The 13253-nt window shown below is 51.2% G+C and overlaps 1 protein-coding gene and 2 pseudogenes across 1 annotated transcript; 2 read left to right on the top strand and 1 right to left on the bottom strand.

The window, feature by feature from the left end:
* Window positions 1-4012: 4012 nt before the first annotated feature.
* Window positions 4013-6969, top strand: LOC118704974 (annotated as a pseudogene).
* A 1865-nt stretch (window positions 6970-8834) lies between these two features.
* On the top strand, window positions 8835-10109 carry LOC118705022 (annotated as a pseudogene).
* A 1283-nt stretch (window positions 10110-11392) lies between these two features.
* On the bottom strand, window positions 11393-12709 carry LOC118704975 (heat shock transcription factor, X-linked member 3-like). The gene is made up of 2 exons (XM_036413085.1): window positions 12242-12709; window positions 11393-11962 (listed from the first exon to the last, which is right to left on the bottom strand). Exons 1-2 carry the CDS (start codon window positions 12707-12709, stop codon window positions 11393-11395), a joined length of 1038 nt encoding a protein of 345 aa, XP_036268978.1.
* Between the last annotated feature and the right edge of the window lie 544 nt (window positions 12710-13253).

A 13253-nucleotide genomic window follows, 5' to 3' on the forward strand; every position in this document is an offset into this window, starting at 1 on the left:
CAATGCTATCACTGATAAGGGTGTGCTATCCCACATTTACAGGGAACTCATACAACTTAACAAAAGGAAGATAAACAACCCCATCAAAAAAGGGGCAACGGACTTAAATAGATGCTTTTTGAAAGAAGACCGAGACATATGAAAACATGCTCAGAGTCACTGATTATCACTGATTATCCAAGAGATGCAAATCAAAACAACAATGCGGTATCATCTCACACCTGTCAGAATGGCTATCATCAGCAAATCAACAAAGGACCAGTGTTGGCTAGGTTGAGGAGAAAAAGGAATGCAGTCAGGTGCAGCCACTGTGGATAACAGTATGGAGTTTCCTCAAAAAACTAAAAATGGAACTCCCATTGGACCCTGTGATCCCACTTCTGGGAATATAGCCCAAGAAGCCAGAAACACCAATCAGAAAGAAAGGATATATGCACTCCATATGTTCATAGCAGCACAATTCACCATCACTAAGGTTTGGAAATAGCTCAAGTGCCCATCAGCAGATGAGTGGATTAAAAAACTGTGGTATATCTATACAATGGAATGATATGCTGCAGTAAAAAAAGAAGGAATTCTTACCATTTGCAACAGCTTGGATGGAACTGGAGAGCATTATGCTAAGTGAAATAAGCCAGTCAGAGAGAGATAAATATCACATGATCTCGCTCACTTATGGGATATAATGAACAACATAAACTGATGAACAGGGACAGATCCAGAGACAGAGAAGCATCAATTAGACTGTCAAACCTCAGAAGGAAGGTAGGGGAGGGTGGGGATAAGCGGGAGAGATCAACCACAGGACTTGTCTGCATGCATATAAGCCTAACCAATGGACACAGACAATAGGGGTGTGAGGGCATGAGTAGGAAGGGAGGTTGGGGGGTAATGGGGAGATGAGGACACATATGTAATACCTTAATCAATAAAGAAATTTTAAAAATAAAAACCAAAAACAAAACAATGAAACTAGACCACCAACTTGTAACATACACAAAAATAAACTCAAAATGGATTTAAAGGCTTAAATGTAAGTTGTGAAACCATAAAAACCCTAGAAGAAACCATAGGTAGCAAAATCTCAGACATCCCTCTTAGCAATATGTTGGCCAATGCATCTCCTAGGGTAAGGGAAATGAGAAAAAAAAAAACCAATGGGACTACATCAAAATGCAAAGCTTGTGCACAGCAAAAGACATCAACAAAATGAAAAGGGAGCTTTCTGTATGGGACAACATATTTGCCAATGATACATCTGGTAAAGGGTTAATAACCAAAAATATATAAGGAACTCATAGAACGTAACAAAAGGAAGACAATCCAATTTTAAAATTTGCAAAGGACTAAATAGACACTTCTGCAAAGTGGACATAGCAATGGCCAAGAGACATATGACAAAACGCTCAAAGACCCCAATTATTGGAGAGATACAAATTAAAAGGACAATGCTCAAAGACCCTGATCATTGGGGAGATGCAGATTAAAAGGACACAGCTGTCAGAACAGCTACCATCAACGGATCAACAAATGACACATGCTGGTGAGGATGCGGAGAAATGGGAACCCTAGTACACGGCTGGTAGGAATGCAGACTGGTGCAATTACTGTGGAAAACAGTATGAGTTTCCTCAAAAAATTGAATATGGAACTCCCATGTGACCCAGTAATTCCATTTCTGGGAATATATACCAAGAAACTAGAAACACCAATCAGAAAGAATATATGCATCCCTATGTTCATAGAAGCACAGTTTACAATAGCTAAGATCTGGAAACTGCCCAAGTGTCCATCAGTAGATGAGTGGGTAAAAAAGCTGTGGTACATTTACACCATGGAACACTATGCGGCAGCAAAAAAGAAGGATCTGTTACCCTTTGAGACAGCATGGAGGGACCCAGAGAGTATTATGGTAGCCGAAATAAGCCAGAAGGACAAGTATCACGTGATCTCACTCATGTGTGGGATCTAAAGAGCAAACTAAACTGATGAACAAAACAGATCCTGAGACATAGGAGCGTGGAACAGACTGTCAAATCTCAGAAGGAAGGCGGGGGTTGGTGGGAAGAGATTAACTAACGAACTTGTGTGCATAACCCAGAGACACAGACAATAGTGTAGTGAAGGCCTGGGGCAGGGGGCAATGAGGAAAAAGGGGGAGCTCCATAACACTTTTGGCCATACAGATTTAAAAAAAAAAAAAAAAAAAAGGCGGGCTTAGGTAGGAAGAAGAGATTGGTCTTTGAGACCTGAGCCCAGCATTGGCCCAGGTCATGTGACTCATGAATTAATCCTTGTTGCGCTTTTCCACAGCACCTGCCTCATGCGTGTGGCTGTCCTTGAGGCAGGCAGGCAGGCAGGCAGCAGAACCTCCATTTTTGTTCGGTTCCACCCTGACTTCCAGGACGGGGGCCTTGGACTGGGGACAGAGATCAAGAGCAGGGCTTCTGATTGGCGGAGGGGAGGGCAGAAGCGCTGCCTAGGGTCAGGGTGAGTAGGGGGCACGGCAGGGGAAGGAAGGTGGGAAGGGGGAGGGGAGACCCTGCCCCCACCACAGACTCAGCATGGAAGGGCTTTGTGAGGGTGAGCACACACTCCTCATCCGGGTCTCAGAGACCCGTGCCAGAGCGAGTTCCTCACTTCTGCCTCCGCATCCGGGTCTCAGAGACCCTGGGGGTGCCCGGGGGAGAGCCAGAGCGAGCTCACATCCACAGAGGCAGGCCGGGGCCTGACCGAGTCAAGGTGAGGGTGACCAGGGAGGGCAGAGGGACCCCGGGGCCTCGAACAAAGGTTTCTGTCCTCGGAGCCCCCTGGGGAGAGGGGGTGACCACACGTGGCGGGTCTGGGCGACTCTGGTGGTTTGGAGAGAAGCGCGGTGCCTCAACATGGCCGAGGCGGGCCCAGCCCTCCAGAGCCATCTGGCGGGCGGGCTTCTTTGGAGGAGGACCCTAGGAGGCGTGTCCTTCGGTCCGCCTCCACCCGGGCCTCACTAGGGGCATGGACCAGGGACCCTGGGACCTAGAGCAGAGCCAGCCCCGCCCGCGAGCTCGCAGGGGTGAACGCCCACCCTTGGCAGCCTCTGTGACCCTTACCCTGGGCTCCAGAGTCCCGGCCTTCGGGGCGGAGGCAGACCTCACTGGGCAGATGGCGGGCCCAGGCCCCGCCAGAACCCAGGTGAGGAGCTGGGTCCCGCCGCAGAGGGAAGCCCGCAGAAGTCCACCCCGGCTGTCCACCACAAAGGGCACTGCGCGGGTGTTCACGCCCAGTGCGTCCTGACTCACACAGTGGGCTCCGAGGCAGGGATGGTGATAAGGAGCCGGGCCTCTAGTCAGCATGGCGGGCAGAGGAACTTCCCATGGTCACTGTCAGCTCGCTGAGGGGGATGGAAGGACCCCAGACCCCACCACAGAGCCAACCAGGCCGCACGCAGGGGAGGGGGGACGCATGGGACATTATCTCACTTCCGCATGCGGGTCTGAGAGTCTCTGGGGCAGGGGTTGCTGTATGGATGATGACTCCAGGTCAGCACCGGGTGGGGGGTGGGGGGGGCGTGACCTGGAGAGCAGATGGGGGGGGGTGAGAATGACGTCACCCGCCATTTTCTCCCTTCTGCATCCCCATCCAGGTCTCAGAGACTCTGGGGGTTTGGTAGAGGGAGTGGGTGGGACCCCATCTAGGTAAATGATGCGCCAAGGACCATGGAAAATAGACAAGAGTCAGTCCTGATCTCAGAGGCTCTGGAGGCTTGGGGAGAGGGAGTAGGACCCCATAGAGCCGGATGTTGCACCAAGGACCCTGGATTCTAGACCAGACTCAGTCCCGGTCTCAGAGACCTTGTGTGTTCAGTAGAGGGAGTAGGACCCGAATTAGGCAGATGGTGAGCCAAGGACCCTAGCAGCTAGATTATGGAAAGTCCAGGTTTCAGATACTTGAGGGGTTTGGTAGAGTGAGTGGGACCCAGTATAGGCAGTTGGTGCGCCAAGGACCTGCCAGAGTCAAGGTGAGGACCCTGATGGAGGACGGAGGGAACCTGGAAACTAGACCAGAGACAGTGCTGGGATCCCACTGGGTGGTGGTGGTGGTGGTGGTGGTGGTGGTGGTGGTGGTTGACCACAGAGAGTGTGTGCTGAATTGCACAGCAGACTCAGGATCAGGAGCAGTAATTGAGAATGGCAGCGGGTAGTCCCAGGACCTTCCAAAGTTCATAGGCAGGCCTCATGGGAGGATGATCATAGGTGGCATTTTCTTATTCCTGCATCTGGGTCTGACAGTCTGGGGCTTGGATGTAAAGAGCAGGACCTCACTTCAGCAGAGGGTGGGCCAGCATCTACCAGGCTCAAGGGAGGATCCTGAGAGAGGACTGAGGGAACCTTGGATCCCACCATAGTGGGCACACCTCAGGAACCCGCACCTGTTCTCATCCCTGGGGTTTCTGGAATTGATTTCCCATGGATCCTCTCACTCCCTTTGCTCTCAGGAGTCTGAACAAGGTGGGGCCTTACACAAAGGCTGTGGTATATAGACAGCAGAGCAAGGACACTCGGTCACTGCAAGTGGCCAAGCTATTGACCATGAGGGAGGAAGGAGGGTGAATTCTCCTGCAGAATAAATGTGGAACTCAAGGACATTTACCCCACTTCCATTTTCAGCTCTGAGAGACCCCAGGCAGAGCATTCTGATTTTGGCTGGGGTGGTAGGCCTCAGGCAGGTGAGAGACCTGGACTGACGGACCGCGTGCAGGCCAGCAAAGGAGGAGAGGGGAGATGGCCTGGGCCCTGACTTCCTTTAAGGTGAGGAATCAGAGAAAAGACAGCAGGAGCCCTAATGCTCCTCCCCTGCTCCTGAGTCTTGCTGTATCCTTTCAAGGTTCAGCTGAGGACTCAGGGAATAGCTCACTTCACAATGGGTGGAATCCTAGCCTTGCTTTGCCACTTCTGTCATCCATGAGAGAAAGTGGAACGTGATGGCTAGCCATGGTGTCCCTCAGGTCCTCCACCAGTGACTCGGGAAGGGAGAATTTTAGTCTGAAGGAAAGTTGCCTCAGGTCAACACAGGAAGTTGTCCAAGACCCTGTGAGATGTCAAGGTTAGGACTGAGGGGACTCCCTGTCCCAGGGCAGATAGCCACCACAGAGTTTGGCCAGATCATACTCTGTCCCGTGGGATGTCCTGGGCAGGTGTGGTCAGGTGTGGGGCCCCCTCACTTTCTCCTGTTCAGTCTCAGGGGTGTGTAGCCTTGTTCTGAGAGTTTTGTATCAGGGCCAGCAGACGGGAGGTTCACAGGCCCTGCCAGGGGAAAGGCGAGGACCCTGAGTGAGGAGGCAGGAGACCTTCCAGCCCAGAACAGTGGGGAACTCACAGAATCCTGGCCTCCCTCTTGTCAGCACTGGAGGCCCATGGCTCTGCATGCCACCTGCACTCTGAGGTGTTTACTCGTTTCCTGTTACATGGGCTCCAGGAAGCAGGGCATAAAGGCCTTGGTCTGAGGCACAAAACACAGGTCACAGAGCAGAGGAGGACCAGGCCGTGCCAGCAGTCAAGGTGAGGTGCCTGCCCTCACCTAGAATGTGTCCCCAGGTTCTCCCCCATGCCAGGATAGAGGAGGACCCCTGCAGCACCCGACCCCACCCCACTGCCAGCCACAGAACCCTGGCTTATGCCGACTGTTCCCCGAAGAACCATCTGACTTCCTCATTCCGGATCTTAGGGGACAGGCCACCCAGGAGGAGAGACCCCAGTGAGGCCCAAGAGCACCCCTAAAGAGGAGACCTGTAGCTCTGCTTTGTCAAAGCTGACAAGGGTGTACCCAGCTGAGGCCCCTTACACTTCCTCTCTCCCCAGGCCTGTGAGTCCTCACTGCCCACCTGCTGCCCACACTCCTGTGGCTTCCTGAAGGGAGTCATCATGCCTCGAGCTCCAAGCGAAGCTACTCGCTTGAGAATCAAGAGGCTGAGGAAGAGTATTATTCCTCCTCCTCCTCCACCTGCTCCTCCTCTTTTCCTTCCTCTTGCTCTTCCTCCCCCCCTTTCTCCTCTTCCTCCCACTATCCTCTGCTTTCAAGTAACCCAAGCACCCCAGAGTACGAGGAGCAGGAGGAAGAGGAGGTTCATGCTGCTGCTGGTACACTGAGTCCTGCCCAGAGCTCTCCAAGTACCTGTGCCCCCCCTACTGCCATTGACCCTGCTGCCTCATTGAGCCAGTCCAGCAGCCAAGAAGTGGATGGTCTGAGTACCTCACGGGACACGCCAGGGACGTGATTGATGATAAGGTAGCTGATCTGGTGGGGTTCCTGCTCCGGAAGTATCGCACTCAGGAGCTGACCACAAAGGTAGAAATGCTGAGTAGCGTCATCAGAGAGCACCAGGACCACTTTGCTGTCATCTTCAGCGAGGCCTCTGAGTGCATGCAGCTGGTTTATGGCATTGATGTGAAGGAAGTGGACCGCACCAGCCACACCCATGTCCTAGTCACCAACCTGGGCCTGACCTATGATGGGATGGTGAACCATGTGCACAGTAAGCCCAAGACTGGCCTTCTGATACTCATCCTTAGTATAATCTTCACGGAGGATGATTGTGTCCCCTAACAGAAGATATGGGAAGCACCGAATGCCATGGGGGTGTATGCTGGGATGGAGCATTGCATCTATGGGGAGCCCAGGGAGCTCCTCACCAAAGTTTGGGTGCAGGAACAGTACCTGGAATACTGGCAGGTGCACAACAGCGAACCGGCACGGTACGAGTTCCTGTGGGGTCCCAGGGCCCACGCTGAGATCACCAAGTTCAAAGTCCTAGAGTTTCTGGCCCAGATCAACGGGAGTGACCCCAGATCCTTCCCACACTGGTATGAGGAGGCTTTGAGAGAGGAGGAGCAGAGAGCCCGGGCCAGAATTAGCACCACAGATGATCCTAGTGCCATGGCCAGTGCAAGCTCTTCTGCCAAGTCCAGTTGCTTCTTCTGCCCTCAGTGAAGTCCAAGGCAGATTTCCTTACTTTGTGTTTTAAGAGGGAAGTCAATGATCCAAGCGGTGGAGGGCTAGGCTAGGGGATTCTAGTGAATAACATTTGTGTGTCTCTGTTCCATTGTGTTGACTTAGAAATGCATCTTCTTTTATTGTTGGTATTTTATAATGTTACTTTAAGTAGAATGTTTTTTAGCTTCAGAATCTAAGTTTACAAATGACATGGATCACACGTTGATTGTAATTTAACTTAAGACAAAGAACTTTGCTATATGGTAAAAAAGAAAATAATGGGAATCCTTCATTGTATTTGTACTCTGTAACCAGATAATGTGGACTTGGAATAGGCTTTTTGTGTGTGTGTGTGTGTGTGTGTGTGTGTGTGTGTGTGTGTGTGTGTAAAAGAGCATAGATACAAAAACAAATAAAATAGTTAATTTCAGAATGCCTGTATCATATTTAGTCTGTCATTCTGTAAAAACAAAATATATATACCTGGATTTTCTTAGCTTATTCAAGAATGTAGAAAAATAAACAGTAAAAGACTCTTCTCACTGGTTCATGTGCACCCTAAACATTCACTGAGCCTCTGTCCTCACAGGGAAAGGCAACCCAGCCAGAGAAAGGGAGGGGAGGCAGAGCAGAGGAGCCTGGAGCCAGGACTGGAAGGACACTGTTTGGCAAGGGAGTGAGCATAGGCAGCTTTTGCCCCCAGGCCTTGTCTTTGAGAGTGGGCATGTTTCCGTACACAGGAGGACATATTAGCTGAAGTGAGGTCTATGTCCTTTAAGACAGGAGGAGAGTCACCCAGAGTGGGGGGTTGCTCATGTGGAGTGTGGTACTGAGGCTCAGGCCCTATGATGTTGATGTGGAGCCACCGGTTATGACTGTCCTATTACATTACAGGCCAGGTCCTCAGCCCCTTGGAATGCAAGCTCCATCAGGTACTAGGACCCCCTTCCCCAGGGAAAAGGCAAGGACAGTGGGTGATGTAGTCAGGGCCCCCATGATCCAGGGCCATCTATTCGTCCCTGTGTGGCACCTTCTCCACCACCGATATTTGAGGATTGAATTCTAGGATTTGTAGATCATGGCCATCTCAGGGCCTGATATGGGCATGGTGTGTGTGTACTGGTGCCGATTCTTCCTGCTCCAGTTATTCCTTTCTCTGGGCTGCAGTGGGGCCAGAGTGCCTGCTGACAGCAGATGGCAGTGGTGCAGCCAGGGGATGGAGGAGGGTGGCTCCCAAAGGGGCCAGATCTGAGCTGAAAACGTGGTGTCCCAAGCCCCAGCTGAGGTTGCATCCCAAGTATTTGCAACCAGCGGCCCTGGAAGAGGGACCAGGGTGCTTGGAATCCTGCAGTGCCTTGGGGTGAAAAGAGGAGGGAGCTGACTGTGCTGGGGTGGGTGGGGGTGAGGTGAAGAGAAGAATCAAAGCCTAGGAGGGTCTGCGCTGGGAGAGGACTAGAAGCCACTCCCCAGGTGTGAAGGCAAAAAGGCCCTTTCTCCCCCCTCTGTGCTTCCTGGCCTCAGTGACCTCTTTTGTGGAACTGACCACATCCTGTGCTGAGTGCCTCTCTTTACCTGTCTCCACCTTCTTCCTTGAGCCGCTCAAAGGCTCCATCTGATGGGCGAGGCATCTGCATTTCCATCCCTTTCCATTGAGCCTGGCTGCTGATTGCTTGGGGATTGGAAGAAGGAGCCAACCACTTTGCTTTCCCATCACACCTGTCAGTGGGGTTCCAGGGCCCCAGGGGACATTGGGGAGAGGTCAGCCCACAGACTATGAACATGGAGGGCTGATGCATGATGCTTATGGACAGTCACACTTGTGGTTTCCCTAGGCCACATAAGGCCCACAGATCTCTAGGGAGATGGACTTCTGCTTCTCCTTCCCCCAGCCTTATGCAGGCTTGGTCTTAAGTGCAGTGAAGACTCTGGAGACTTACTGGCAACCCTAGTGAGCAGCCAGGGCAACTGTACCATCACCACCCACATTGCTCACAGGGACTGGGAAGACGTCCTCAGGCGGGAGCTGCTGCTGGAGAGGCTGGGGTGGAACCCAAGCATGTTCAGGCCCTGCTCTGGGAAGGGAGAAGTATGGCTGAGGAGTGATCCTAGGCAAGATGTGACACCCTGAGCGCAGCTCACACCCCTCCAAGAGTACCCCCAGGACCTTGCTCAGGAGTTTGGGGTTGTTTTCTTTAAACCTGTGGTGGTGAGGCTGTGGTTTCTGTAAGCAGCACACCTTCAAAGGGGCGCCAAGGGGCCCAGGCTGGGGTTCTGTGGGCAGAGTTTCTATGACCTGGGTCAAACCTTCTGTCCACACTGGTTCTCAGTCCAATTGGTGACCTGAGGAGCAGGGAAGGTCCAAGTCTTCATGTGCTGTTGTCCATGATCACACATGTGTGTTTATGCATGTACACACAAACACACACACGTTTGTTTATGTGTGAAAGACCAGGGGAGGCTGCACAGTACACAGAGAATGTCGGGTGGCCTCCAGACTCAGGCTGTCTGCTGACCTCACACAGCTGCCCCACCTCCACTGCCCATGGCATCCTGGGCCCGTTGGCTCATCCCTCAATGGTTGAGGTCCCACACCAGCTCCTTTCACCTGGTGAAGGGCTTGGGAACTGAATGCCAGTGGGTTCCCCACAGCAGTCAGGGCTCCTCTGACCTGTGTGTGCTGCCCACAGCAGTCAGGCTGGGACCTGCCCTTTATTGGACCAGGCTCTGTCCTCTTCTTTTCCCTCTCTTCCCTGGCCTCACCCAGAATTCCCTGAACAGTGTTTGACACATGGGAAGTTCTCAGAGGGACCCAGCTCACTCCGTGCCCTTTGGTGAAATCAGCGTTGCTCTGGAGGGCATAACTTTAAAGAACCCTTTCCTTTGGTTGATGGAAGGAAAAACATCTCAGTGCTTCTCTCATGGTGCACGGGACTCCCTGACATTGGGGTAACTCTGCAGTGCCCCAAAAATGTGGCTCCTGAGGAAGATGTGGAACTGGAACACCATGCTGTCCTGACCAACCTGAAGCAGAAGTATCCGACTGCACTTTCAAACCCCATACGGTTACTGAAGCTCATACGCAGGAAAAGGGAAAGGCTGTCTTCCAGGTAGGCATGCCACAGCACCTGATCCCCTAGGGACAGGAGGACTCCACAGGAAGGTTACTGAGAATCCAGATGAATCATCACCATCAAAGGGCCATCATGCCACAGATGTGGAACTGAATTGGCGCTGCCATGGAGAGGACCACACACCATCTGCTGTTCACATAAACAGATTTCTGTGCCCTGATGTAGGCAACTCTCCTCAGGAGATGCCACTGTGGGCTCATTGCCTGTCTCAAGCACTCTGTCTGACTTTAGGGAAATGGGGAAGCTGCCAGGACATATCTTGGTGCTATCACTCTTTTTGGTCCTGCTCATTCCTGGGTTTTGTAGAGAAAAAAACTGTTTTAGCAGAACTGATTATTGTTTGGGACTCCAATCTCTTTGTTCTGATCAAACCCACAGAACACTTCAGCAGCACCCAGGGACCCTGTGGGAGGTCTGGGAGAGGGCACTGAATGATTGCAGGAGGGTGACAAGCCAAGGCATGGCTTCATTCACAGTGGAAGGGACATCAAACTTTAAAAGAAAGCACCTTTCTCTCCTAGCAAGTGACTGGTCTGCTGTAAGTGTCCCTTGGCTCACAAGGGCTTGTGTTATATAATAATACACGTGTCACATAGCTATCTCGGGACCCAAGGAGAGAACTGAATTACAGCTCTGATGGAAAAGTGATGGGTAGAGTTTTTTGTTTTCCATGTGGGCACTCTTTAATTTATTTGTGTCCCTTCTAGCAGGGTTACTAATGGTTGTTAGCTGTGAGGACGATGGGCTTTCTCCTGGGTGTTATCTGGAATGGCCAGACTGGCTCTGGGGTACATACACCACTTAGCAGATGGAGTGGCCCAGGTTCTAGGTGGGCCTCTCTGCAAGGTGCCTGGAACGTGGGCTAGACACACTCAGATGCTGATCAGAAACTTCCTGGCATCACAGGGGGACCTGTGGGCAAAGACCCTCCTGTTTCAGGATGCATGACTAATGTAAGGTGATTCCCCCAAGGTCAGGAGCCAGGCAGTGTTCTGTCTCCTGTTCAGTAGGCAAGGCTCAGGGTACCAGGTCTTCCTGGGCTTGCCTCAGGATGCCCAAGCCAGATCCTTGGCTGAGTGGGTGAACTTGAAAGAGGACAACCGGGATGCACGTCTTTCTGGGGCCAGGATTTCTAGCCTCCTCAGGCTCATCTAATGGGGTATGTGGCACAGAAACAGAAGAACATGGACTCACAATTCTTATTGGATTGTTTATTTTGTGGAATTAACAAAGTGGAATTTTGTCTTTACTAAAGCTGAAATGGATTCATGGTTACAAAGCCTGTGACACTATGGGCCGGCATTGTTTTTGAGTGAACACTTGTTATCCAAGGAGCCCTCGTGGTCCTCCTCGGACTGGTGAGAGTCCTGAGATGGAGCCACGTCTAAAAGGCCAGATATAAGAGTAGAATAGAATATGTTGTATAAAGCCATCACTGAACCTTGTGACGGTTCATTTGGGGGGTTGGGGGACAGATCCCCTGTGCCAGCGGTTCCGGCAGTAGCCGTGGGCACAAACATGAAATTACCAGAAGTGTCCTCCCCACTTGAACCACTGGCCGCTATAGGACACTGGACCTCCCTGGCACTGCTCAGGGGTTGAGGAGCGGAGAACTCGAATGCCTGGGTGGCACTGGATCCCCATTCATTCTTATCTGTCTCCTGAGCCTTTTGTTCGGCTTCTTTTTTGCTGTCCTCCTGGTGTAGTCTTGGAGAGCGTCTTGTGGGGGCCATCTTCTTCTTTCTCTTTGCAGGGCTGGCACTGGTCCTAGGACAAACTCGGGCCACTTGACTGCCTTTTGCGTTAATGTTTTGGAGGAGCCAAGGCTTGTCTCTCTGGAAATTGCTGTTTTGGTAGATCTGAAACAAAATTAATTAATTTAGTCATTTGTGGAGAAAAGGTATCTATTTGACATTAACTGGCCTCTCAGGGTATTTACTCGTCCCTGCAGGTTATCTCTAAGGGGGTTATAGTTTCAAATAAAAATCTATAGTTTCTCATTTTTTGATAAATACTGTATCATGTGAAAAAGTGTAGGCCCTGAAATGAAGCCTTTTCAGTATATCATTCTTCTGGGTCCACTAGGAAGATGTTTGAGTAACAGGGAACATGGGAAATGGGAGGACTTTGTACTTTACCATTATCTTATTCCTTGGAGAGCAAACTGAAGAATCATCAGGGCGTATTTTGCTAAAACCATGGAGGTTCATCAAGCGGATAAAACTCTTCAGGCTGTTCGATTCAAAGATTTGCTCCTCGCCCCTTTGGCAGAGAATCTCCCTCTGGAAAAGGTTTTCCTTTATGATCATGGTGTGTCCGTCTTCATTCCAGCACACAGACTGGAAGGCATCATCCTCCACTATCCTCCAAAGCTTTCTTGGGAAGGACAGTCCATAAAGAATGTTGTTTCCTTCCACGTTGTCGGCGCTTTGGTTTGGGGTCTGTGGTTGAGGGTTGTCTTGTGGGCTTGGATCTTGGCTCTCTTCTTGGCTACCGTGTCTCTCCAAAGCCTCTCTGGGACCCACATGAAGGCCTGGGGATGTATCATATTGGGCCAGTATTGGTGGCTGCCCATCCTCTGATGGGGCCAGCCTGGCTTCCTGCATCTCATAGGTACTCTGACTAGTCATGTTGATGATCTACATCAACAAGCATTTGGTACCCTAGATCCTATCTCTTCAAAAGTGGGGTCAGAAATGCCTGTGGTCACAGCAGCGATGCCCTATATATACTGTCCTCAAAATTCTATAGTCTCGGTCGTGGGGCAACCAGCTGCTTAAGTCATGTGATGTCACAAAGGTGACTTATGGTTGCTCTGCAGAGTGGGCCCTGGCCAAGTATGGGGGAGCGGACATCTTTAGAGCCCCCATCTTCTCTCTTTTCAAATAGTACAAAATATAGTGGTCAGGTTAATAGTAAATGTGCTCATTTGATTCCAGAAAAATTGTTTAGTGTTGCTAGTTCACTGGATGCGTTGAGAGGTCACAATCCTATCTCTACCCCCATCTCTACAGAGAGAAGGGGGGGATGGTTGGTGGACTCTTTGTTGTTCAAGGTCCAGGCCCTTGTTAGTTCTAACTTGGGCTACCTCCAATACTGCCTGGGTCAGATGGGCCCTTGAGGGATGTTCCTCCCAGAAAATGGTGGTTC

The sequence above is a fragment of the Pipistrellus kuhlii genome, unplaced genomic scaffold (assembly GCF_014108245.1).
Source record: "Pipistrellus kuhlii isolate mPipKuh1 unplaced genomic scaffold, mPipKuh1.p scaffold_m20_p_49, whole genome shotgun sequence".
Lineage (NCBI taxonomy): Eukaryota > Metazoa > Chordata > Mammalia > Chiroptera > Vespertilionidae > Pipistrellus > Pipistrellus kuhlii.